The sequence below is a fragment of the Rhinatrema bivittatum genome, chromosome 4, assembly GCF_901001135.1.
Source record: "Rhinatrema bivittatum chromosome 4, aRhiBiv1.1, whole genome shotgun sequence".
Taxonomy (NCBI): Eukaryota; Metazoa; Chordata; class Amphibia; order Gymnophiona; family Rhinatrematidae; genus Rhinatrema; species Rhinatrema bivittatum.
The window spans coordinates 273,902,628-273,930,527 of NC_042618.1; the positions used below are offsets into that span (position 1 = coordinate 273,902,628).

General features: G+C 44.5%; 1 protein-coding gene across 1 annotated transcript in view; it reads left to right on the forward strand.

Moving 5' to 3' along the window:
• The window catches only part of EFCAB6 (EF-hand calcium binding domain 6), a 958,412-nt gene that overhangs the window by 146,158 nt on the left and 784,354 nt on the right, over positions 1 to 27,900 (forward strand). The window contains exons 6-7 of the mRNA XM_029597490.1: positions 24,372 to 24,443; positions 24,571 to 24,731. Of these exons, the coding sequence (XP_029453350.1) occupies positions 24,372 to 24,443; positions 24,571 to 24,731 (233 nt within the window). The remainder of the gene's footprint in view (positions 1 to 24,371; positions 24,444 to 24,570; positions 24,732 to 27,900) is intronic.

Genomic DNA, 27,900 nt, shown 5'->3' on the forward strand with positions numbered 1-27,900 from the left:
CAGTAAAGTGGGGCCGCGGTTACCCCGCTCCTAACCCGCTTTCTACTCACTTTCCGGCCGCGTTAGCCCTTCCTGCGTTACACTATCCCCTTTAACCCATCCTTACCGCCTCTTTAAATCCCCGGGTAACCCCTTCCGCACGCGGCATGTATATCAGATGTAAACGATATAATTAGCTATTTCCTCCCATACAGTAACGCGCGCCCTGACTATCGCTATTTTACCCTGCCATTTTGCCCCGCGTTTAACCTTCTAACTTACCGCCTACCCTTACCCCTGCGTGTGAAATGAAAGCACATAGATGGACGTGCTTTCATTGGCCGGAGCGCCCAAATCGATGGGTGCTCCGGCCAACGAAAGAACGCTTCGCTCCTCTTGTGCCGGAGAGGGCACAGAACAGTGGGCTCTCACCTCACGCCGAGCCAGGAGAACCGGGACCTGCGCGGGGGGAGGAGGAACGCTGCAAGCCGCTTCACAATTTGGCCGAGCCAGGAAGGAAGGAAGGATTGGGGTGGATGGAGCCCTAGCTGTTGTACTGATGTTGCCGAGCCAGGAGAACCGGGACCTGCGCAGGGGGGGGGCTGCTGCGAGCCGCTTTCGCCACCGGCTGCCCCCTCCGGAGGGCGGCAGAGAAGGGAAGGGGCTGAAAAGCAACAAAAGGTAAGTTGGCACATGTCGAACCGCTTCGGGAGGAGGGGATTTTCGTTTTTTAGGTTTTCCTGGGTTAAAGTTGGGATCCACTTCCTGGTGCCTGTCATTTCAAATGTCATTTGAAATGACAGGTACCAGCGCACCCAGGATACTGTATAGGCGCTGTATTAAGCGCCTATACAGTAAAATGGGTTGCGCGGGCCTAACGCTTCGCAGACGCGGCTTGCATTTGCAAGCAATTTAAATAGAGTATCGAGCGGTATGTGATCAGAACAGTGTGTGGGGCAAACGAGGGTGCGCTCAGCACTACCACACTCTTTCTAACGCGGCCTTACTCTATCGACCCATTTGTTTGCACTTTATCTCCTCGATACAGTGAGGGGCAGGATTGATGCCTCCACATTTTCAGGTCTCTCCTTTTTTTCTTGTTTGCTGTTTCTTATAACAGTCAGCTGATGAATTTGCAAAAAGTGAATGCATAGTCATGCAAAGGGCAGATGATGTCATCTCTGCATTTTAGATAGCTGATCTCCCCCTTTTCCATGAGGTTCGGGGGGTGGGGGGGGGGAGGGGGCACTGCTCCTATTCAATGAATTGTCCTTGGACAGATTGTGTTTTATTTTCTAGGGGATTAAGTTGTTTTTGAGTTTCTGCACTAGCTGTCCTAGGGTCGCTTACTTTTTATTTGGAAAGGAGCTTATAGTCAACAAGCTGATCTAATAAGCCAGGTAGTATTGTTATGCTGGTTAAGGTTCTTATCTTGTTTCTCTTTGCTGAGACAATGTTTCTTTGCTGGAACAGACATGTCAGCATCCATCTTTTAAAGTCTTTGTCCTTTTGAGGTCAGTATTCATATTTTGTTGCATACAGTGGTAAAACATCTGGTATCTTCCTTATACACCTGCCCTGTGGCATTTCGTAAACAAATGTCAGCACTTGAAATAGGGAGTTGAAATAGTAAATTTTGACAGTAAGAATCATTTGTAGTTAGTTCTGAAATCACAGTGCCCCCCCCCCCTCCCCAGGGGAAGGAGGGAAGAAATGTCCACTTGTTTTTGTTTTTTTGCCCATAGTGCATGCATAATAAATAATTAATAACGTTCAAAGATGTGGTACATTCATTAGATTAATTTAAGTGTTTTTGATAAGTGGATAGGCCTCCAAAATTTATCAATAACTTTTTTTTCTGAGTATCACCACCAGTCAGAGCAAATACAAGGTAGTAATATAATATTCTTTTGAAAGCTGTTTTTCCATTAAAATAAAATAACACACGGAGTTCTTATAGTTATTTCTCCAGCAGTATGAATAGAGGGGTATACTTGCCATTTCTTTCCTGAAGAGGATTTCTGTGATTTTGAACCATCCATACTAATCATGTGGCTGAGCCAAAATGAAGCAGATTCAAGAAAAAGCTCAGGAAAATGCTCATAAGTGGTTTTGGAACACTTTTTTCCACTCACTTACCACTGTAATGCAGATAAGGTTGTAGGGCTGTTTTTACAAGATGTGGACTTCCAAACCTAATCCATGAGTTCTGGGATCAAGGTCAGTGGCTACTGGTTCTGAACTGTGATCCTGTTCAGGGTTCAGTAGTTCACACAGAGGTGTAGGGTCCCATCATTTTTTTCATGAATAGGACAAGTGCTTCTGCCAGATAAGGGAATCTCCAGATAAAACATTTTAGTAGATTATCCTAAAAATGCTCTCATATTACTGCAAATTCTAGTTCTGACATGGTATACATTTGCCCATAGGACACTTTGGCATCAGTCAACAAGTGAATAGTATAGTCATACTCCTGGTGAGGAAATAAACAATAAGCATTTTTTCCTCAAAAACTTCCCAGTATCTGCAATATGTTTGTGGTATTAGAGACTGAAACTCCAAGCATGGTTCGTTTGCAAGACTAATGTCTTCTCTGGGTTTATTCTCAGGGCTCAGAAAATACCATTTTGCATAGAATTATGAAAGAAATGTTATTTTCCCACTGGGCTTTTCTATTTGAGTATTATACTTCTTTAGGCAGGAGATTCCTAGGATGATTGGTAAGTGGGGAGATTGCAATCCATCTGTGAGTTTGCAGGTCATCTGCAAACTTCTTCCAACTTCCTCGGTGGTCGAATTCAGAAGTTATAAGAACCCTTCTCTGGCCTGAGCTGCTCTCACCCTCCATTCCTTGAACAGCCAGCAAGGCACTAGAGATCTTGCAGGCCTCTATTTTCTGAGGCCTCACTACATTTTCTGTTCCTGCTGTTAATCCTCCCCAATCTTATTCCCTGCTACAAACCTCTACGAACACCAAATCCACCTTTCTTATTCCCTACATTCTTAATCTCATCTGCCATTCTGTCATCTGCACTGTCCGCTGCTCTTGAACTTTAAAGTTTTCTTCCTCTCATCAAGCCATTTCCACTCACTCTGACAGCATCTTATCCTTGTTGTTATTGTCACACTTCTACCTCTTTTCTATGTATTTTCCTGCTCTTCTTCCTACTCTCAGCTGGAGATATGAATCCTAGTCCTGGCCCTCCAAGCATATCAAATTGTTATTCATCTAATCTTATCACTATTCCATTTCTCTCACCTTTTTTTCTCGTGCTCCCTATATAATATCCACCCAATTTACAGCAAACTTGCCTATATTCATGACCTTTTTATCTTTTTTACTCTTCATCTCCTTGCCTTGACTGAGACCTGGCTTTCCCCTGAGGACTCTGCTTCAGTTGCTGCTGTCTGTCATGGAGGTTGTCGTTTCTCCCATACACCTCACACAGTAAGTCATGGTAGTGGTGTTGGACTGCTGTTGTCTCCCTCCTGTAAGTTTCAACCCCTTCTTCCACCTCAATCCCACTCTTTTTTTCTTCTTTTGAGGCCCACTCTATCTGCCTAGTCACCCCATCTCATGGTAGCTGTCGTTTATTGACCCCCTGATAAATTCCCCTCCTCCTTTCTCAATGACTGGTTCCTGGCTTTTCTTCTTCCTTGACCCATCTCCCCCTTCTCTTTTTCTTGGCTGTGTTAACCTCCATGTTTTTTTACATTTTTAAACTTTATATTTATTGATTTTTTTTTATAGAATACAAAGAATCATCTTTGCACAGAAGCAATGAGATCTCAAAATAAAAAAGATAATGTTAGCAGTACCCGATCATAGAGAAACTAAACAAAACGTTTATCTATAGATATCTCAGATCTCAGAAATGACCACAGATTTGTGGAGAAAGAACAGAAAAGAAAGTAAATTATATAAGAGATACTTTACAAGAAACAGCAAATTATGTGAATAATCCTGCAGTATTACAGTTTATAGGCACTCGAAAGTAATATGGTGAAAGACCAGTAGACTGCCTGGAATCTAAACAAAATACAAAGCTGTTCTGGAGTAAAGAAAATATAACAATCGGCTCTGAATTTTGTGACACATTTTCAAGGGTATCTCAATAGGAAGGACACTCCGAGAGCCCTAACTTCCTGATGGAGGATCAAGAAGTCTCTTCTTTATTGAGTCACCCTAGCCATATCTGGAACAACTTTAACTGCTTAGCCATAAAAAGAAACATTTACATTTTTACAAGAATATTTCATAATATAGCTGATAATATATTCATTAATGAAAGAAACCAATAATGTGGCTCTTTTAATAAATTCTTGAGAAGAAGATTCTAAGACAGCAATCAAGTTTTCAAAATCAATAGAAGGATGAGCAGACATTTCTTGAGTGGTAAAGAGCAAAAATGCAAAAAGTACAACTTATTAATTAATGGAACCTTATCAGAGGGAATACACAATATTTCTATCAAATATTTCTTCAGAGTTACTCAAGATTGTTTGCCCTCAAAGCTTGGAAAATTAAGAAATCTTATATTTAATTGTCTCAAGTTATTCTCAATGTATTCCACTCTCCTTGACAAGTTTTCTTATTCCTTTATTAAGGTGGCATTAACAAATGTAGCTGTTTAATATCTGTTTCCAAGGAGATTATCTTCCCCAAGGAATCCTGATGTTTTGTAAAAGTATCTTGTGTAAGAGATTTCATTTACCTTACTGGAGGCAGTTCAAAGGATTGAGCAGGAATGACTTCCAGCTTAACTGGAGCAGCCCTCACAAGCAGCTCCAAAGACAGATCTCCCAGCAACAAGGCACAGCTAGCAAACACCTGCCCTAAATTCTCTCCTGTGGATGATGGAACTACCAAGGAGTCAGTAGCAGCAGCAGCAGCAATTCCCTCCTGAACAAGCACCATCCTGATGACCTCATTATCTGATTTTACTGTCGCTGCAACAGAAAAGCTCCGCAGCATGGGCTGCAAGCGAGTGTCTGAGGGGCTGAGCGACTCCTCTTACCCAAGCAAGAGCAGTGCTTCTTTGCCGTAATCACCCATGGGGACCTCTACAACCCCTTTTTCACCTGCAGGGACCATAAACTCTGTGATTGCATGCTACCCAGGGAGTGGAGAGGGCTAGGAGGGAAAGACCCTGACTTTTCCCGTTCTCTTCGATGACATAACAGCAGATACTCATGGTCAGAGTCAAATCAGCAGACAGAGCTTGTGAAGCCTTCAAGCTGCTATCTTAGCTCCTCCCTGAAAAATCAACTTTCATGTTGATAAACCCTCTGACTCTTATGCCTCAAAACTTTCTTTAATCTCCTCCACCCCTACCCACAAACATAACCACTGCTTGACCTTTACCTTTCTTCTAACTGCTGTCTCTTAGACTTATCCACCTCAATTTTTCTTATCTCAGACCATCATTTGATAACTTTCGCACTAAATCACTTTACCATACAGACTCATCCAGTCACCTCTATCACTTTTAAGAATCTCCAAGCTATCGACCTTTGTTTCCCCCGAAATACTGTTTCATGTCTCTTTTCCTCCACTACATTGTCTGAGTCAGTTGACAAAGCAGTTTCTTGTTACAACACTATAATGTCCTCTGCAGTATACACTCTTGCCCCTCCCCTTTCCCATCTTGTAAGATGCTCCAAACCCCAGCCTTGATTCACCCCTAGAATTTGTTTCCTACCTTCTTGTGCCTATTCTACAGAGCATCTTTGTGTAAAATCCTGTGCTATGTAGACTTCATACATTTCAAATTTATGCTGACATCCTTGCTGTCTGCTATTGCACTTCCCAAGCAAGACTATTTAATCTATTTGACAAACTTTCTTGCATCCAGTCCTCGCTGTCTCTTATCCACACTCAATTCCCTTATCAAACATCCTTCGCTTCCCTCCCCTCCCCTTCACTCTCTGCCCAGTCTATGACTGAATTCTTCCATGACAAGATTCACAAAATTAGTCATGAGTTCTCAACCAGGTCATCTCTATCTCCCTCTTCCCCATTTCTTTCCTGTACCCTTCCTTTGGCCTCTACCAGAAGTCTAAGAAGTATAATGGGAGCATTAGAGTATATAGCAGTGAATGATGACATAGACTTAATTGGCATCTCAGAGACATTGTGGAAGGAGGATAACCAATGGGTCAGTGCTATACCAGGGTAGAAATTATATCACAATGATAGAGGAGAGGAACTTGGTGGCGTGGCAGTGCTTTATGTCTGAGATGGCATAGAGTCCAACAGGATAAATATCCTGCCAGAGACTAAATGCACAATAGAATCTTTATGGGTAGAAATCCCTTGTGTGTTGGGGAAGAGTACAGTGATAAGAGTATACTACCATCCATCTAGCCAAAATAATGAGATGGAAAGTGAAATAGTAAGAGAAATTAGGGAAGCTAACCAGATTGGTAGTACATTTATTTATTTATTTATTTATTTATTTATTTATTTATTTGTGTGTTTATTTATTTATTTATTTATAGACTTTTCTTTGCCGACATTCGTGAGGCACATCATACCGGCTTACATTGAACTGAAAGGAGGAAAATACAATGAACAGAATAACATGTCATAGTTAAACGCAAATGGTGTAAGATATAAGCATCGTAAAAACATTCTGAGATTATATATAATAACATAAAAGAACTAAATAGCTATGGAGGAAAAAGGTAGAAAGAAAGAAAGAGAAACTTTGTACAAATTAAGAAAACTTTATCTTTAACAATGAGAAAGTGGTATAGGGATTATGAAGTGTAGCAAAGTTCCAGGGGGGAAGGGTAGGGGCACAGATGGAAAAGGAGAAGAGCAAGGGGGGGGAGGGGCACGGGAGGGGGGGGGGAGGGCAGGATATTTCAATTACCCCAATATTGAATTGAAAAATGTTAAATCAGGTCATCCTAGAGGAATAAAGTTCCTTGATGGAATAAATGACAGTTTTATGGAGCAATTGGTTCAGGAACTGTCAAAAGAGGGAGCAATCTTAGATATAATAATCAGTGGAGCACAGGATTTGGTGAGAGATCTAACAGTGGTGGGGCCACTTGGCAATAGTGATCATAACATGATCAAATTTGAATTAATGACTGGAAAGAAGACAGTAAGTAAATCCACAGCTCTAGCACTAAACTTTGAAAAGGGAAACTTTGATAAAACGAGAAAAATAGTTAAAAAAAACCCCAAAAAAACCAAAACCCTGAAAAGTGCAACTATAAAGGTTAAGGGTGTGCAGCAGGCATGGACATTGTTACAAAAATACCATCTTAGAAACGCAATCCAGATCTATTCCACGCATTAAGAAAAGTGGAAGGAAGACCAAACTACTGCCAGCATAGTTAAAAAGTGAGGTAAAAGAGGCTATTTTAGCCAAAAGATCTTCATTCAAAAATTGGAAGAGGGATCCATAAAAAAAAAAAAAAGTTAAAGCATAAGCATTGGCAAGTTAAATGTAAGACATTGATAAGACAGGCTAAGAGAGAATTTGAGTGTACTTCCTGCTTCTGGCCCTTTAAGAAGCGAGGAGAGGTGTGCGCCCACACCTAGAGGGAGCCCCGGAGGCTGGAGGGTGGATCTGAAGCATGCGGCGGCATCCAGCCGCATGGAGAAGGAGGGAGCAGGCCAGAGGCAGCGTCCTGCCTGCTGAAGAGGAGCACGCTGGGGGTGACCTCCTGCCCCGAAGGTGAGGAGACTGAGTCGGAGGCTCCCAGCCAACTGAGAGGATTCCGGTGGCAGTGCTTGGGGCCGTGAAGGAGGAGAACAACATCTGGCCGCTCACAGGAACGCTGGCAGTGGCCCGTGGCCACGAAGAGAAGCGGCAGTGTTGGGCCCGGCAGGGAGAGAAGTGAGAGCCTGTTCGCGGGATGGGGTCCATGGACTGGATCATAACAACTACATTTTTTGAAGGGGTGCTTGAGGCCGCACCCTTAGTGTCCACTTGTGAGCATGTGTGGGACCAGGCTGGGAGCCTGGTCCCCTTTAAATCCCCTAGATGGAGAATGGCTCTGAGTGGGACCCTGCCTAGCGGGAGGCACGTGGAGTGCGTGCCCAGTACAGTGGAGAATTAGTTGCTGAGCCAGTGAGGAGAGGATGGGCCCTGTGGTTAAAGGATCAGAGCTCCATGTCCTGCCTGAGATTGGGATCTCCAGGTCTCTCTCTGGGAAAAGGGCAGGCAGACTTCTTAGAAGTGCTTTAAGGATCAGTGAAAGTAGGCGGAGTTCTGGGAAGTGCCTGAGGATCTGTGAAGGTAGGCAGACTTCTGGGAAGTGCCTAAGAGATACCGTGAAAGTGGGAAGACTTCTGGGAGGTGCCTAGTGTGTAACTTACCAAAAGTGGAGAACAGGCAGATTTCTGGGAAGTGCCTGGTTAGCTGAGACTAGAGAGTAATTTTTGCGTTTGCAACTGTGTTTGCCAATCCTGACTGTGTTGTGTGGCACTGTAAATAAACACACTGAAGTTATAGCAGAGCCTGAGTGTGATTCCTCTTGACCGCTCAAGTGCCATATATGGTGTCCTTATGGGATCTGTCTAAGTAAGGCATAGAGGGAACTACCAGTATCCAGAAGAAAAGACTGAGGTAAAGAATTTTTTTTTTTCTGGGCAGCACTGCTGAGGGAGGGTTTGGCTCTGGGAGCACACTGCAGAAGGCTGTTGAAGCTGCTGGGTAGCACTGGGAACATACAGAGTAAAAGGAAAAGTTTGTGGAGAAGAGAAGCAAATTTGTTGGAAAGGTTTGTTTGAGAGTGTGGCTTGGGAAGTGCACTACAGAAGGCAGCAATGCTACTCTGCAGAACACAGAAAAATAAACTGCTTTAAACCCAGAGGGGCGGATTTTAAAACCCCTGCGCGTGCCTATTTTGCATAGGCCTCCGGCGCGTGTAAAGCCCCGGGACGCGCGTAAGTCCCGGGGCTTTCGAAACGGGGAGGGAGGGAGCATGTCCGGGGGCGTTCCCGAAATGACGCCGCGGCGTTTCGGGGGCGTTCGGGGGCGTGGCGCTGGCCCGGGGCGTGGTCGAGGCCTCCGGACCACGCCCCCGGGACCGGAGGACGGAGCGGGGCTTCCGGCCGGCGACGCGCGCAAAGTTACGCCTGCTTTCAGCAGGCGTAACTTTGCCGACAAAAGTAAGGGGGGGGGGTTTAGATAGGGCCGGGGGGGTGGGTTTAGGTAGGGGTAGGGAGGGGAAGGTGGGGGAGGGCTGGGCTCGGCGCGTGCAGGTTGCACAAATGTGCACCCCCTTGCGCGCACCGACCCCGGATTTTATAAGATACGCGCGGCTACGCGCGTATCTTATAAAATCTGGTGTACTTTTTGTTCGCGCCGGTGGCGCGATCAAAGTACCCGCACGCGTAGTGTTTGAAAATCCGCCCCAGAGAGTGGTATAAGGGTCCTGTTAGGAAAACAAGTTAGGTTTTTTTTACTGAGACTAAAGGGGCTAGCCAATGTCTCGAGGTAGAAGTGCAGCAAAACTGTAACCAGAGCTGGTCAAGCAGGATTTCCTTTGCTTTGGGGGGTTTTTTTGTTTGGTTTTTTTTTTGAGAGAGAAAAAAATTGAGGGAAAAGCAAGAAGAAACTGTGTGCTCTTGCCCAACAGAAGAGAAATTACTAGAAAGATGTAGCTGCTGGAAGCCTAGGCAGTATTCCAGTAAAGTCTGATGGGAACCAGTGAGCATTACTGCAGCATAGAGAAAAGAAAAAGGAGGGAAAGAGAAGAAAGAGGAGCCAGATGGATTGGGAAAAGGAAGTAAAATCTGGAACCATGTGTCTTCTACATAATGGGAGTGCCCATGCCCAGGAGTCAGGCGAGAGGGAAAACCTGGAGTTACAGGTGTGGCAGATAGAGAGGTTGGCCAGACCTGAGAGTGAATGGCTAGAGTGGCTGGACAGGGTGTCTCAACAGCTCCTAGAGGAGGTAGACAAATACTGGCAGAGAGGACTGCTGAGCTGACAAAGCTGGGGCAGTTGCGTGAAGTGAGAGGCACTGGAGAAGGTACTGCCAAGACCCCAGAGGGATGGAACCGCTACTAGAGGAGATAGACTAGATATTGGCAGAGATGACTGCCTGAGCTGACCATCTGGGGCAAACTGCCTGAAGCGAGAGTCATTGGAGAAGGACCCCAGAAGTAGCAGAGAAGAACCCAGATGAAGCTACTGCTTGAGACCCCAGAAGGAGTGGACCCCAGGATCTCAGAAAGAGGTGTAGTGAAGTTCCTTGCAGGGTGGAAGAAAGGATATGCGGGCAACCACAGCACCCAGAGGAGGCTGTCAAGGAGAACCTGGAAACTCAGAGCTCCAGAAGAACTAAAGAAAAGGCCTGTGGCTGGGGGTGCAGAGGGTACTGGCTGCTGTACTTTCTGGTGTGATCCTAGTGAGTAAGGGTACACAGAACCCTAGATGTCCCTTAGAGGGGGAGAGTCTGGCTGAGGGGATTGGGCAGTGTGGACTACTGCCCTGGGTGGATCCCAGGGTGAATAAGAATGCTTGACTCAATGGGCCTAAGCTGAAGGGGGTGGGAGTATATGAGGCAGCACCCCTAGTGTCTCTTTGTGAGTTTGTGCAGGACCACGCTGCGAGCTTGGTCCCCTTTAAATCCCCTAGGGGGAGATTGGCTATGGGCGAGACCCTTCCAGGAAGGAGGTGCTTGGAGGGATTGCCCAGTATAGTGGAGGATAAGTTGCTCAGCCAGTAGGGAGAGGATGGGCCCTGTGGATCAGGGATCAAGAGCTCTAGGTCCTGTCTGAGAGTATGAGCTCCAGACCTCTCTCTGGGAAGTGCCTAAGGATCTGTAACGGTAAGTAGACTTCTGGGAAGTTGGGCAGACTTCTTGGAAGTGCCTAGTGTGTAAATTACTGAGAGTAGAGAACAGGCAGACTTCTGGGAAGTGCCTGGCTAGCTGAGACTAGAGCATAGTCTTTGTGTTTGCAACTCTGTTTGCCAATCCTGACTGTGTAAGGGCAAAGTTTGTGAAGAAGAGAAGCAAGTGTGTTGAAAAGTTTGTTTGAGTGTGTGGCTTGGGAAGCACACTACAGAAGGCAGTTGGTCTGGTAGGACTCTGGGAGCACATAAGAGAGGAAGAGTTTGGTTAATTGGTCTCCCTGCCACAAGCAGCTGAAGAAATGGGAGTGGCTCTGCAGAGCATTGGAACCCTGCAGTAGAGATGTGAATCGGAACCGGAATCGGTTCGGATTCCGGTTCCGATTCACATGTGGGTTTTTTCCATCGGGCCCAATCGCGGTTTTGTTTATCGGCTACGCCCCAGCCGATAAACAAAAATCCCACCCCGACCCTTTAAAGCTAACCCCTTAGCTACCCCCACCCTCCCAAAAAAAACTTTTTTACAGGTACCTGGGGGTCCAGTGGGGGTCCTGGGAGCGATCTCCCGCTCCGGGCCGTCCTCCCGCTCCCGGGCCGTCAGCTGCCACTAATCAAAATGGCCCATTTTGAATACTGGCAGCCGACGGTCCGAGTGCAGGAGGTCACTCCCGGACCCCCACTTGACTTTTGGCAAGTCTTGTGGGGGTCAGGATGGTCCCTCAAGACTTGCCTAAAGCCCCTGGTGGTCCAGCAGGGGTCCGGGAGCGACCTCCTGCACTCTGACCGTCGGCTGCCAATATTCAAAATGGCGCCGATAGCTTTTGCCCTTACTATGTCACAGGGGCTACCAGTGCCATTGGTCAGCCTCTGTCACATGGTAGGAGCACAAGATGGTGCCGGCCATCCAGTGCTCCTACCATGTGACAGGATCCGGCCAATGGCATGGATACCCTGTCACATGGTAAGGGCAAAGGGCCATCGGCGCCATTTTGATTAGTGGCAGCCGACGGCCTGAGAGTGGGAGATCGCTCCCCGTATCCACACTGGACCACCAGGTAATTTTAAAACAGTTTTAGGGGGGTTCGGGAGGGTGGGGGAAGCAAAGGGGTCATTTTTAAAGGGTCGGTGTTTTTTTTTTTATTGGGCCATCGGCGCCATTTTTATTAGTGGCAGCCAAAATGGCGCCGATGGCCCCGAGAGCAGGAGATCGGTCCTGGGGCTTCCACTAGACCACCAGGTAGTCGTAAAAAGTTTGGGGGGGGGGTTGGGGGGGGGGGGGGAAGGTAAGGGTTTAGTTTTAAGGGGTCGGGGTGGGTTTAGGGGTTGTTTTGGTGTGCCGGTTTTTCCGCCCCCCCCTCTAAATAACTCCTATTAGTGGACACTAACCCATTAACGATTTTTCACGATAAATCGAGGGAATTTCTATTGTATCGCGCACTCTAACGATTTTTGACGATTTAAAAAATATCGGACAATTTTTTTAAATCGTCAAAAACGATTCACATCCCTACCCTGCAGCACTGCTAGTCTACAGAGTACAGAAAAATGTTCACCACAGAGTAAAAAAACATGTGGACAAAGGTGACTTGGTAGATGTGGTGTATTTGGTTTTTCAGAAGGTGTTCAACAAAGTCCATCATGAGTGACTTCTAAGAAAACTAAAAAGTAATGGGATAGGAGGCGATGCCCTTTCGTGGATTGCACACTGGTTAAAAGACACGAAACAGACAACAGGATTAAATGATCTGTTTTCACATTGGAAAAAGGTAAACAGTGTAGTGTCTCAGGGATCTGTATTTGGACCAGTGCTTTTTAATATAATTATAAACGATCTGGAAAGGGGTACAGCAAGTGAGGTGATTTAATTTGCGGATGACACAAAATTATTTAGAGTAGTTAAATCTCAGCTGGATTGTGATAAACTGCAGTAGGACCTTGAGAGGCTGGAAGATTGGGTGTCCAATGGCAGATGAAATTTAATGTGGACAAGTGCAAGGTGTTGCATATAGGGAAAAATAACCCTTGCTGTGTTACCACGATGTTAGGTTCCATATTAGGAGCTACCACCCAGGAAAGAGTTCTAGGCATTGTAGTGGATAATACATTGAAATCATTAGCTCAGTATGCTGTGGAGGTCAAAAAAGCAAACAGATTGTTAGGAATTATTAGGAAGGGAATGGCAAATAAAACCGTACATGTCATAATGCTTCTGCATCCCCCCTTTGTGAGATTGCATATTGAATACTGTGTGCAGTTCTGGTCACCGCATCTCAAAAACTCCATCATCAAAAACTCCATCTCAAAAAACTCCATCACAAACTCCATTCATAAACGAGCACTTTCGACTGCGGGTCCGCTCCATTGGAACTCACTCCCCCAGACATACGCCAGGAACAATGCCTTCTCACAGGACAAGCAGGATGGTAGTCCTCACAAATGGGTGACATCGAGGATGGAGCCCTGACGGAAAAACTTTTTCTGTCAAAGTTTCAACAAAGCTTTGACTGACACTAGCACCTGGGTGCACTGAGCATGCCCAGCCTGCAATATCCCTGTGAGCCACAGGTGTCTCCCTCAGTCTTCTTTTTTCCGCTCTGCAGTAAGCATAGCGGTTGGAGCTCTGTGAGGATTTTGTAAACTAATTACCTCATGGAAAACACTTAACTTTTCACTTCAAAAACACTTTTCTTCCTGCACAGGTCTCCCTCCGCTTACGTTTTTACGACGCTCGGTGAGTACTAATTCTTATTTTTCGGTCGTTTTGTCACTATCTTAAGGCTGTTAACTGACTGAAGCCTTCCCTTCCCCCATTTTTCAGTTAACTTTAAAACACTTGCGAGTATCTCTGTGACACTCTGCTTGCTTATGCTTAGTGGGGTAGGGATTTTTTTCCTTAACTTTAGGACCCTCTGTAGCTTCAAGTCCTTCGTTCCCTGGTACCCTCACGCAGTTCGATACTCTATCGCTACACCGGGACCCTCCTAAACCGCCCTGGCTTTTATAATGTCATCAGCGCCCTCCCCCCACGGTGCCCTGATGCCTTTATCCATGTTTTTTTGCTTTTCAGTGCTACCAGGCTTTTTCCTCCTACGCACTGTTTTTTTCCTTGGGCTTCCTCGGTGCCGTCCCTACCCGGATGCATGCCATTGACGCACACGCTGTTAGTCACTGCCATGCATACTCGGGTCGCCGCCACCGCTGCCCGAGACACTTTTAACGATCCCAGGGTCACTTCATCGATGCCACCCCCCTTTTGGGGATGCCATCGATGCCCCATCCTCCCACCGATGTCCAGCCCTTTTCCATCGGTGGGCATCGGTGCCACATCGATTCGTCGGTGGGCATCGATGCCGGATGGTCCCCATCGGTGGACATCGGTGCCGGATGGTCCCCATCGATGGACATCGGTGCCGGATGGGCTTGTCCGTCGATGGCATTGGTGCCGGATGGCCGTCCGTCGATGGCATCGGTGCCAGGTCCTTTTGCATCGATGGACACCGATGCCCAGGTGTTTCATTCCATGGGCATCTATGTTAGAATGCCTCCATCGAGGGCAGTCGATGCCAGGGCTGCTCCCATCGGTGAAATTCGATGCCCAGGTGGGTCCCATCGGTGGGTATCCATGCGGCTCGATTCCGTGGATGGGCGTTGATGCCAATGCCAGCCTTATGGCTGGCATCGATGCCCATGCCGATTCCAGGACTGGCGTTGATGCCGGGATGGAATTCATCGACTGGGAGATCCATGCCATCGATTCCATACGTGTCCATATCGATGCCACCGACACACGTGTCTGGGGCACCGATGCCATGTACACTTGGAAAATCTGAGTCTGTCCAAATCGATACCGTCAACGTCTGTGGCCCTATAGTTGATGCCCGTGGCCATGCCACAACGGCATAAATGCCCGCCATCCATGCATCGATGCCTCGACACCTCCGTTTTCCTTCGGTGTCCTTGACGCCCTATTGATTCGACTTCGACTCAGTCGATGCCGGTATCTTTTTCAATAACGGCAATGTTTTTCGATTATTCGATTCCACATCGTTTCAAAGATACCTATGCCACTGCTGTCAGTGCCCGTCACTGTCATCATTCTCCTGGCCAGTCATCGATGATTTTTCATACCCATTTTGATGATATCCTCGAAGCCCCTTAGGTTGCCTTCAATATCGTCAATACCGACATAGCACCCGCCACATAATACCCTCGCCTCCTCACATTGCTCCACGCTTTGGGTTCTTTTTAAGCCCCGTATTAGTTTAAGACACTCCATTGTGTCAGGAGCAGAGCAGGCGTGCTGACAGTTCGTCATCGATCGCCTTCCAGGACGACGAGGGCTTCCATCTCGGCGCTGGGGAAAGACCGGGCCGAGCACCGTGGCACTCATCATCGCCGACATCGTGATCGTCCGCCGCTGGACGCCATCCAGCACATCGGTGCCATCCTTCTCCAGGCTGGACAACGCTCGGCCGCAGAGCGACATCACCCACTGCCATCAGCACTGTTCCTACAGTTTTGGCAGTCCTTGGTGATCCAGAACTTCCGGATCCAGGTCCGACAGCTTCTGCATTGGCGTCACGACACATCGAGCCGCTGTGACGAGGGAAAGGGAACATGAGTTCCGTTAGGGCTCCTCTGTTCCTGGCGTGCCCCACCGTCAGTGGTGTGGGACTATGGCCATCTGTTACACTTAGCAGTCTAAACGCCACTCACGCCTGGCCTGTCTCCTCTGTACCCTGTGCCACCATACCGGGTTTCAGAGCGAGATGGACGTTTACGTCCCCGGCCTTACCCTCGAGGACTCCGGAGAACCGTCGGAGTCAACAATCTTCACCGGCTCGTCTTTGCGGCGATCCACGTCGGATGGTAAGTACCCGCTTCGGCGGCATTCCCATAGAGTTGTGTTCTCCCATTCGGACCGTGGTTCGAAAAGTTCTGGGTCATGTGCCTTTTAGAACTGTATTAGTGTCACATATCGCTATGTTAGCTATGTTAGCCACAATATCAGGAGAACCCCTCTATCTTCTTGGGATTGCAGCAGGGCTTCTTCTCTTGTCAGTAACAAGTCCCTGTGCCGACCAATGCTCTGACTCTTGGTTCCCTCCCAACCAAGGTCCAGCTGCATTGGCTGATCTTCTAAACATGAGATTCAGCAACCATTGCCCCATGTACAAGTCCACCTTGAGGCCTGGCCACAGGTCTCAGTGTCTCCTTGTACAGCATACAGAAATGCGGGTACCACTTACCGCTCACACACCTGCAGGAGCCTACATGATATCCTCCATTGGGACACCTCCTGGTCTCCCATCTGGTCAGATATCAGAGCGGCCACCCCACCTTGTACCAAAGTCCCGGTACACTCCCCCAGGCTCTACGAAGTGCAGAGGGGAGAAGGGAGGGGGGTTGGGGAGTTTTAATTGCACTATTCTTTCTTTTAACAGAAAATAGTTACTCTCCGCACATCCTGGACCTAAGAAAATCCAACTTTCTTTAGACGTCACAGGTACAATGGTATCTTTGGTTACCATCACTCCATACTGCAGTAAGTACATTATTTTAATGTTTCTATGTGCTTTATGGTGAGTCAACATTACAACCCCAAGCTCTGCCGCTGGCACCAGCTTCGGTAAGTAAACTGTCTCTTGCATCACTGTTGGTGAATGCTGTTTTCTCTGCGGAGTGTAACATCATTCACTTTCCTTGCATAGACTACTGCTAACCACTTTCAGTACATGCAAGGAGCTCTCACTTTTTTCAGGACTCACTATACATTTACTAACTGGGATTACTGTCACTGCCATAAATCCCTTCTGTAACACTTCTGGACACCACAGTCTTAAGACCCTCTTGTCCAGCATGCGCACAGACATTCTGATACATTGTTATATGTCCCTGCGCATATTTTCCATAACCTCAGCCTTTCAACTTTTCATGGTTGGGCTATGGGATTTCTTCCCACTATGCATTTTTCTCATAATTCAAAACTGCTATGGGTTATATTCAGTGACATTCTATACTCAATGGACCTAAGTGGTTTCATTGCTTTCGTCCCTGATTCTTATCCCAGTTCGAACTAGGACCTAGTCTCCTTCGACTCATGCTCGCAATTCCTTAGGGTTATAAAGTTTCTCCTGAAAGCTGTCAACCCATTATGCATCTATTGCACTCCAGCATAGTTTCTCATAAACTTCCTGGACGTTGCACCCATGAGTTATGCCCTTATGCCTTCCAATACTGCTTTTGCAACAATTCTTTGTGCATACAGACAGACAGCATAGGGACAATGTGCTTTCCAACTCATAAGCACGCATTACCTCTTAGCTGCTCTGCTAGACAGCTGCGCAGCTCTACCCTTGGCCCTTGTTCACTTCATGCGTCCTTGGGCCACATATCTAAGAGATTTAATGAACGCTCTATCAGACCTTCTCCACGTAGGTTCTATCCTCTCGAATGGTCTCAATTACATGTGTACAGGGCAAATCTTTTAACGCTGAGTTTAACTAAACTTTCCTCGGCGTCTGCATCATTCCATACGATGCACAGGTTCTGCTCCCTGCACATGTTTCCTATGCGTTCCCTTAGATGCCTTTTCTTCCATCAAAGGCCTCTTCAATATATCTCTTCTGCTGCCTCTCGTAGCCAGCATTCTTCTAATGTTGAACTGGGATGGGGTTCAGTATTCTTTTCCCCACTCCCTGACTGAGATCAGTATGCTTTCCCATACTTCTCAATCCATCATATCAGTAACCTTTTATTCTCTCACCAGTCAGTCCCAAATCATAGACTTACTGATGTTCTTAGGTTCTGGTAGCGTCACAAAACCTTCTAAACATAAATCTTGCCGTTTAATATGGCAGGCTTTACCTCCTGACGCTAAAAAAAAAAAAAAAAAAAAAAGAGGTATTACCCCTTTTACTTTTCCACCATTTTTTCTTACTCCCTCGGATTCTGTTCTCCAGACATCCTCCACATAGATACACCTTTCTCTTAGGAGGTGTATCGTTTTGGGAGTTGGGTTCCCGTTTTCGGTAATCCTCTCTGAGTCGGCTTACCATGGATTATCCACTGATCAAGCCGCCTCTATTTCTCTAATCACGGAATGAACATATATATTCTCCTTATAAGTCTCATACATTCTACGTTTGAGCCTTTCCATTCCTCTCTTCCACAGTTTGGCAAGGGAACTTCTTTCCCTCTTAATGTCATTCCTGCCAGCAGGGTCCGTGAGTTATGCACTCTTTCCATACTCACCTGACTCCGTTCCTCTGCCACTGAGTAGTTCTACGCATTCAACTTTCTATCCTTTTCAGGTAGATGTTGTATCTCCTTTCCTCAGGAAATACTCTATTAATTTTTCCTAACCTCTCTCTCTCGCCCTAGGGAGAGACTGGGTTTTCCACATTCCTGGACAGTAATGCTGCGCTTACATTCTATCTACATTGCACTGCATTCCATGTGAATTCCACTTGACTCTTTCCTTCATGCAAGGGTCAAGCTGCTACTTCCAGTGGCCACACAGACCTAATCCTTCTGATTAAGTGGTCTATATTTCCTTTCCTACCAACAAGCAGACATTTCACTACAACACTGTGGGTATCCACATACTGTTGTGTCCGTCTTAGCCTTAACAGCTTCCCTTTGGTTACTGCTGCTTGTACTTTTTTATCAGGTTGCAGCCTGGAGTCCTCTCCATACCTTCGCAGCCTATTATTGCTTACATTTGACTAGCCGGCATGCTCCATGTTTGGCCAGTCCGCCTACTCTTACTTTTTTCAATTCACTACCCAACATCCTTCCACGAACCCATTATGGTGTTGCGGATGCCCTCCGTTCCCATTTCCACCAGATACACCGCATCTGCGGTGTATCTGGTGCATTCCCGGGCATCCTCAGCTTGGTACTCACCCATTTGTGAGGACTACCATCCTGCTTGTCCTGTGAGAAAGCAAATGTTGCTTACCTGATGTAACAGGTGTTCTCACAGGACAGCAGGATGTTAGTCCTCACGAAACCCGCCCGCCACCCCGCGGAGTTGGGTCTGTATACTTTTATTTTAGTTTCGCTTGCGCTTTTTAGCTATAAGACGAGACTGAGGGAGACACCTGTGGCTCACAGGGATAATTGCAGGCTGGGCATGCTCAGTGCACCCAGTGTGCTAGTGTCAGTCAAAGCTTGTTGAAACTTTGACAGAAAAGTTTTCCGTACAGGGCTCCATCCTCGATGTCACCCATTTGTGAGGACTAACATCCTGCTGTCCTGTGAGAACACCTGTTACATCAGGTAAGCAACATTTGCTATCTCTCCTTCAGAAAGAAACTGAAAACCTGGCTGTTCACACAAGCTTACCGTTGAAGAAACCTTTATCAACCAACATTGACTCTCACCCTCCGACCTCTTCCCCAACTCCTCCCCCCCTCCCCTTTCTCAGTCCCTGCCCTGCCACCGCCCCACCTTGCTTACCTCTCCATGTTTCCTCCTTCCACAAGATATATTATGTTAATAATCGCCTAAGATAAATCTACAGCCGAGCTCAATCATCCTGTTTATGTCTCGCTACTCTATTGTCTTTCATTGACCATTTTATCACTCTCCAGTTGTTATCGTTTAAAATCTTTCCTGTCTTCCAGCTCCCATGTTTTCGCTCCCTGTTTAATGTAACTTTACCTTCTATATAGTTGTTAATTGGTTTCCCCCTGTTCTATTGTAAACCGGTACGATAAGACCTCATCTCGAGTATCGGTATAGTAAAAGAATTTAAATAAATAAATAAAAATAAAAAATATATAGTTACATTGGCGAAAGTACAGAGAAGGGCAACCAAAACGATAAAAGAGCACGGAATGGCTCCCCTATGACGAAAGGCTAAAGAGGTTAGGGTTATTCAGCTTGGAGAAGAGACAGCTGAGGGGGGACATGATAGAGGTCTACAAAATCATGAAAGGACTTGAACAGTTAAAAGTAAATTGGTTATTTACTCTCAGACAATAGGAGGACTAGGGAGCACACCATGAAGTTAGCAAGAAGCTCATTTAAAATAAATATGAGAAAATGTGTTTTCACTCAACACAAAATTAAGCTTTGGAATTCATTTCCAGAGGATGTGGTTACAGCAGTTAGTGTAACGGGATTTGAAAGCTGGCTAAGTTCCAAGATGAGAAGTCCATAAACTATTAAGCAATATGAAATAGTATCTTGGGATCTATTTAATGTTGGGATACTTGCCAGGTACTTGTGACTTAGATTGGCCACTATTTGATACAAGATGCTGGGCATGATGGACCCTTGGTCTGACCTAGAATGGCCTGTCTCATATTCTTATCTCTATCTTGTCTCTATCTTCTCCTTGTCCTTTCCTTTCTGTTTTGTCTCTTCTGGCCTCCTCTGTTCTATGTTTTCTGCTCCCCTCGGACTAACTCCCTGGTTCTAACTTTAATCTGCTTCTTGTCTCTGCTTTCTGCTGCCTGCCCTGACCTCTGGCCTGCTTCTCATCTCTGCTGTCTGCCGTCTGCCACAACCATTGGCCTGACTCTCGTCTATGATGTCTGCTGCCTGCCCCGACCAGTGGCCTGCTTCTTCTTGCTGCCATTTTCTGCCTGTCCTGACCCTAGGCTGGACTCTGATGCTATACTCCTGGGCAACCCTAGGGACCCACCTAAGATCTGCAGGTTGCCGGACCTAAATGGCTCAACCTGCAGGTGAGGCGGCTAGTATATACGAAGCTCCAGCAGGTCCCACCAGCTGTTGGTGCAAGCCTGGTGGGTTCATCCACTAGGTGGCACCAATTACACCACGGCACAAAGGGTCTACAACCCCAGGCAGTGCTACAATCCAAGGTAAACATGCCAACGAAGGCAAACAGACCCTTCACACTTTGGATTGTGGCATTTGAGCCTTTAAAAAGTCCATCAGGCTTTCTGTTTCTTTTTGTCCCAACAAGCCTGGAGCTACCTTGTTAAAGAGACAGTGCATTGCTTCCTTTCACTTATGCCTAAGCTGATATGACATTAGAAGATCATATCAAAGCCCGTAATATCAGGGCTATGGCCATGGCAGAGGCCCATCTAAGGTCAACTGAGATAGAAGAAATTTTCAAAGCTGCACTGTGGAATTTAATCCACACATTTACATCACATTACTGTTTGATACCTGATTCCTGAAGTGTCAATGGCTTTGAAAATATATTCTTGAGGGGTAGCCCCCCCCCCCCCCACACACACACACACAGGGCTCATTATAGTATTTTGTATTATTCTTCCTGTAAAAAATAAATAAATAAAAGGACCCATAAAAAATAGTCACCACTCTGTGGTTTGCCTTTTTGTGTGAAGACCAAATTGTTAGTATTCCAGTAGTATGACTGATGATGCATCTTGTCTTTTGGAAATCAAAGTTGCTTATTTGTGGCAGATATTCTCTGAAGACAGGGACCTTATCAGTCATACATATCCTCTTCCCTCCTGTTCTGGAGCTGAGCTTAGTAGCTTAATAACAGAACTGGGATGCGTTGCATGGCTGTGAGAACTGCCAAACATGCTTAGATGGAACTCTACCTCTTTAAAGAATGTTCTGGAAACATGTTAGATGTTTTGGCATTGTTGGTGACATCACCTATCTGTGTGATTGAGGATGCCCCCATCTTCAGAGAACTCCTTTTATAGATAAGCAACTTTGCTTTATTTTCTGCTTGTAGCCAGACCTTTGTACAAGCAAATGGAAATATATAATCACCACTGATCTAATAGGGTTAATTTTATAATAGCCTGCATTGGTGCAAGGTCTATGAGTACTTACTTTTTACCAGCAGACTTTGCCTGAAGTTTCAAAGGGAAAGTAATCCAACTAAGTTAGCCGGCTAACTTTAGACCTGCTTCCGATAGTGCCGCTGAATATACCCAGCTATGTTAAAGTTAGCTGGATAAGTATATCTGGCTAACTTTAGGACAGCCCTATGGCGCGACTAGAGTTAGTCTCATAAGTAAATCGGCTCCTCCTGGAAATGCCTCCCACCCGCCTCTGGACCACCTCTAATTTATGCTGCTATATTCTAGCCACATAACTTGTTATGTGGCTAGAACTTAGCTGCATAGGGTGATGAATATCGCCATTTTCCCATTTAGACGGATAACTTTTCAGTTTTTCATCTAAATGGCTTTTGAATATCAACCTCTGTTATACCAGAAAAGTGAGCGATCACATTTTGGACATGAGGGACTTCAATATCAGAAAACAGAAAAGTTCAAAATGAACTCACTCTTGATTGACTATTGTGCCTTATTTGCAAATTGATGATTGGTTAACCACCTTAATCCTAAAGGATGCCTATATAAGTATACCTGTTCACATTGATCACTGGAAGTATATCAGGTTCACAGTAGTAGAGCACCATTATCAATACAAGTTTGTCCTATTTGCCCTTTTTGCAGCTCCTCAAAATACCTAGCAGTTAATTGCTGTCTAAGTCAGGAAAACAATGTCTTACTTCTTCCATACTGGATGACTGGCTAATATTGACAAGATCCTTAAAGGTGGCAAAGAAAAACCACAGATTTTACCATGCACATGCTCATCTTGCTGATATTTGTTCTAAATTTTGAGAAATCTCACAGTCTGCAAATGTATCAGAAATCATAGGAGCATATTTAGATATCAAGATTGGGTAAACCTTTCTACCCCTTCAAAGAATGAACAAATTACTTCTCATTGTTTCTTCCCTTTTGAAATGCACTGCAGTTTCAGCCAGAGCATTAATGAAAATGTTATGATAATGACAGCAACAGTCCATGTTACACCCTTGGCTCCACTTCACACAAGGACAGCTCAACGGCACCTGAAATGTCATTGGAATCAACACTGTCAATCACTATTTTACAAAATACAACTGTCTGTTCCTCTCCTCCACTCTCTGAGATGGTGGACTCAATTGTCCAGTCTCCTAGCCAGTCAGTCCTTCCATCTTCCACAGTTTCAGACAGTCTTGACCATAGATGCCTCCAGTCAAGCATTGGGGAGCACATCTGGACACAATGAGGTCAATTTTCTAAGAGTTAAGGTTTCTAACTTTTGGAGTTAGGCTCCTAAATTGGCCCTTTTGAAAATGTATTAGGGGCTGAGTGCCTAGGTTTAGGCTCCTAGTTTCACTACACTCCTATATTTAGGAGCTTGCAAACTTATGGCAGATTCTGGTAATGGAGCACCTAATTTTCCAGATTAAGTATGCAAAAGCCTTTAATACTATGCGGTGATCTTTCTAAAATTATGTGGATTATGCTTGAAATGAGCCTACCTTCCTACTTTCAACCCTGTCTAAACAGTATATAAGTATGAAGCAGAAATAGTTGTACATGTTCTTGTAATTTCCCTGACTCTTAAGATACCTTAGGATACAGCGCACTAGCTTATGAGATCTTATTAATTTCTTTCAAAAATGTATATGCACTTTTGTTGATGTAATTGATGCTTCAATTCTGAGTGACATGTATTATTTTCTATATTAAATATGTATCCTTGACTCCATGAGGCCAGTATTCAGTAAGCTGGCAAGCAGACAAGTTATAAGGCTAACTTTAGCCTTATAACTTGTTCTGAATATTCAATGTGATACATACCCTATTAATATATTTGTCTAAAGTTATTTGGCTACATGTAGGCGGACAACTTTAAAATTTAATCGGCTATGTCTGAATACAACCAGTTAGGTGTTTTCTGGTCTTGTGTAGCTGAATAACTTGCCACTTAACCATATATCATCAAAAGATATCCAATAAGTAGCACTGTTTGGGGGGAAAAAAGATGTATTGCGGGCTTGCAGCCCTATCCCTCCCTCCCAAATTTTACAAATGGTCCTACCAGGGAGAAGGGGGGGCTTGATCTGTGGAGCCTACAACATTTACTTTTTAACAATTCAAATGTATTTAGAAGGATGGGGGAGCTCGGCCCTGCAGGGCCATTTGAAAAGTATGTGTGTGTGTGTGTGGGGGGGGGGGGGGGGGGGGGGGGGAGGGGGGGGGGGGAGGGAGTTTGGACCACAGGTTCACACTATACCTTTTTTTGCCCAAACAATGACACTTAACCAGCTAACTTAGCCAGATAGAACTGAAAATCAATTAAGTTATCCAGATAACTTAGGCCCAGTCTGGAATGACTCTTTTTTTTATCTGGTTAGTTTTTAGCCAGATAATGACTTATCCAGCTAGCTAGCTGGATAAGTCATAAGTGGCTCAATATTCAAAAACTTGACATTTATCCAGATAACTTGTGGGTTATCCAGCTAAATGCCTTTGAATATTGACCCCATATGTATGTCATTTATTTATTTATTTATACAGTTTTTTATTTATACAGTTTTATATATCGATGTTTGGTTGGAGTACCATCACCTCGGTTCACAAAGCAAACACATTAAAATTCATTTTTCATAAAAAAATGCCATGTATGTTTAGCAAGGCCAAAGTTTTTCTACACAAATAAAAGTAGTTTTAAAGAAATACCCATCTAAATGAAAGAGTGATTCAGAAATCTCACTTGGTCTGATTATTTGCTTAATATTTTTTTATTTTTCTCATTTAGTTGGATCAGAAATGGCTAAATGAAGCAAAACCAACTAAGAAAGAAGTTCCCGTTGTCCTGGCCTGGGATTCGGTATGCAATGATATAGTTATCTTTAATTATTGCTCATCTATAAATAGGAATATACATTGTATTTTATTGCATGGTAGCTGCCACATAGTGATTTAACATCAATAATTTTTTTCAAACACTAATATAGATAGAGGACATCCTTTGTGATAAAATAGCAGACAAATGGAAGTACTTCCACAAATCTCTACAATCATATGACACTAAAGGCACTGGAATTATTAGTAAGAATCATTTTAGAAAAATTCTACATGCCTACCACCCATCTCTCTCTGAAGAACATTTTAAAAAGTAAGTTATTCATAATTCACTAGAAAACAAATCTTGAGTTCAGTTTTCTCTCTCTCTCCTCCTAAAGTTTTGTAAATTCACTGCAGTGTGAATTATGGGAGATTTGTATTTCATTGTATCAGAAAATAATCCTACTCAGCTACAAATCTTGGTTTTAAAGTTTTGTTTAGTGATCAATTTTTGAAGTAAAACAGGCACCTGAGTCTTGTTACAAACATAAAACTCGGAGATGAACTATTTTTTAACCTTTTGTCTAGAACATTTTGAACTCTTCTGGTATCTTGAAGTTTATTGAGGGGAAGAAAGCGGGGCAACAATTGGGTTTCTTTAATAACAAGCAGACTCAGTGGGAGCCACACATGTGGATTATGTGCACTGTTTGAGGAATGTCTTCAGAGCTCTGTAGAACAGCTTTTGGACTTGCTGTTGGACAAACTGCAAGTTTTTCTCCAGTCCGTCATCAGAGTATCCCACTGAACCACTGCCTTTCTTGTTTCTTGGAGCTGTTTTTTGTTGCTTCTCTTTTATGTGGCTCTGTTAGTATCTCTAAGTAAGCTTTTTTGGCCTTCAATTAAGCTTTATAAATATTTTGTTGTTACCTCTTTGGCCACACCACATAATTACAGCAACATTGTTGATCTTCATTGATCTGTATATAGCTTGTACAATATGTTTTTCTTCTATCTTCCCTGGTATCTTTATTCTAAACAAGGTAATATGGTTGCTATGTTAGTAAACTTGGAAGTGCACGGATCTGATGAAGGGAGCATAGCTTTCAAAAGCTAGTTATAGGGAGGGCAATTTTCAAAGCCATTTACCTGGGTAATAAATCAGCTTGTTTTAAAATTTCCCTCTCTTAGTGCAACTAAAAGTAAGTGTGAGCTTCCACCGCATGCATACATTTAACTGGACTGGAGGTATTCCTAAAGGCATGTTTAGGTTGGGGAGGAAAATATTGCATATACATAACATTTTCACAAATATGTGCCCTATTTTATCATGCTCAATGGCCTGCAAAAAGAAGCAGGTGTACAGTTCATGGCTACTTTAACCGATATATTTTCACTTTCAAAGAAAAACTGCTTATGTTGTTTTTCTTTGAAAATTAGTGTAAATATACATACTAAAGCACCAGTGTATTTTGCCACTATACAGGTTATTTGAAAATTGCATGCTCTTATATTTTGGCGTCTGTTTGCTAAGCTGCATGGAGTTGTAGTTAAATATTTGCATTAGTCTTGACAGGCTAACACAAATTATCAGGCCGATACAGGAGCACACTGTTTACCTGCCATTGGACGCGAGTTTTCCCTTACTCCTTATTCAGTAAGGGGCAGAAAGCGCGCGTCCAACCCGCCGAACCTAATAGCGCCCTCAACATGCAAATGCATGTTGATGGCCCTATTAGATATTCGCGCGCGATTCAGAAAGTAAAATGTGCAGCCAAGCCGCACATTTTACTTTCAGAAATTAGCGCCTACCCAAAGGTAGGCGCTAATTTCTTCCGGCACCGGGAAAGTGCACAGAAAAGCAGTATAAACTGCTTTTCTGTGCACCCTCCGACTTAATATCATGGCGATATTAAGTCGGAGGTCTTGAAGAGTAAAACAAGTTAAAAAAAAATTGGAAGTCGGCTGGCGGCTGTCGGGTCGAAAACCGGACGCTCAATTTTGCGACCTTAGCGCCTCCTTGCTAACGTAACCCCACCGCGGCTGCTGGTTATGAAGACAGATGCTGGTGAACTCGGCATCTGTTTTCATAACTGGCCGTCTGCCAGTAATTAAAACGGACGCCCATTGGCTTGATGGACTCTCTACCTGGGTAACATCAAGCTAGCTTGAGAGAACATTGCACACATCTTATCTTTGGGTGAGTTTCCTTACTCCGAAGGTCATTAAATCTTCACAAGAGAGCACTGTTCTGTTCGTATGTCTCACTCTGAAAGTCACTACACTATACTCCTACCTAAACCTCACCTTGAGTAATTAGGTGGGCCTCTTATAGAGGTATAAATACCTACCTAATATGAGGGCCTTATAGCTCTCTCTCTCTCTCTCTCTCTCTCTCCCCCCCAGTGGTTGTAGGTAGGAATTATAACTATTCTGGCACTTTCCCATACCTATGTGAAGTGCTAAGATAGGTTTTTTATCGCAAAGTGCGCTATTACAATAAAACACGCCCCTTTTCCTATTGCATGAGATATTTAGTGCATTTTGATAAATCCAGGCCTAACTCTGGTCAGAACAATTGCAGACCTGACATTATCCAAGCAACTATAATAAAAAAAAACTATTGGGCCGAGCAGAGGCCTATTCCTTCTCCCATACCTTTTAACTTCCAAGATTTTTAAAAAAGGTAACAGATCAAGGGCAAGTGATCTCCCTCCTTCAAGATAAAATAAGTTTGGGGATGCGCATCCCCCGCATCTCCTAACTTTAAAAATATGGCCTAATTCCTACCCTTTAACCCTTACCCCCACCACAAAATTTCCCAAAGTTTCCAGGAAGCACAGTGGGAGAACTAGAGGCTCTATATTCTCCTACTAGGCTGAATACTAAGTGCTGGACAATTGTCAGCTATAGCTTCTCTTATTATTTGTTTATTCATGTCACTCAGGTGAATAGACCATTGATTGGTCACTCCACAGTTTGCTGGGTATTTCAGTGCTGCTGCATGGCAGCTGGTGAGTGGCAAACTTACCTAGATAACTTTATCTAATCAGAGGCATTTTTACTGGATAATTGCTGCTGAATATACTCAGATTAAGTTATCTGACTAATTTTATCCGAATAATTTCTTCTCTTAGCAGCTTACCAATACTTAATATAACAAGATGGAATCAGTACAAATTGGACTTTATTGAATCTTGCCCTAAATAAAGTCCAATTTGTACCGATTCCATCTTGTTGTTTTTTTGCTGCCAGCCATATTGGATCGGTTACCGGTTTGTTTTCTTGGACCAATACTTAATATAGACTTCTTGGTTTTTAAGTTTGCTTTTGAAAGTTAAACCACTTATTTTATATTTGCTGGCTTTTATATTTTTTCTGTTTGTGTGTCTTTTTATGATTAATAGTATGTTTTACTTTAGGAATATGTTTATTGGACTCAAGGGCAGATTGCAGGAGAAATTCAGCCCTGGGGATTTTTTCAAAACTGGCCCATGGTA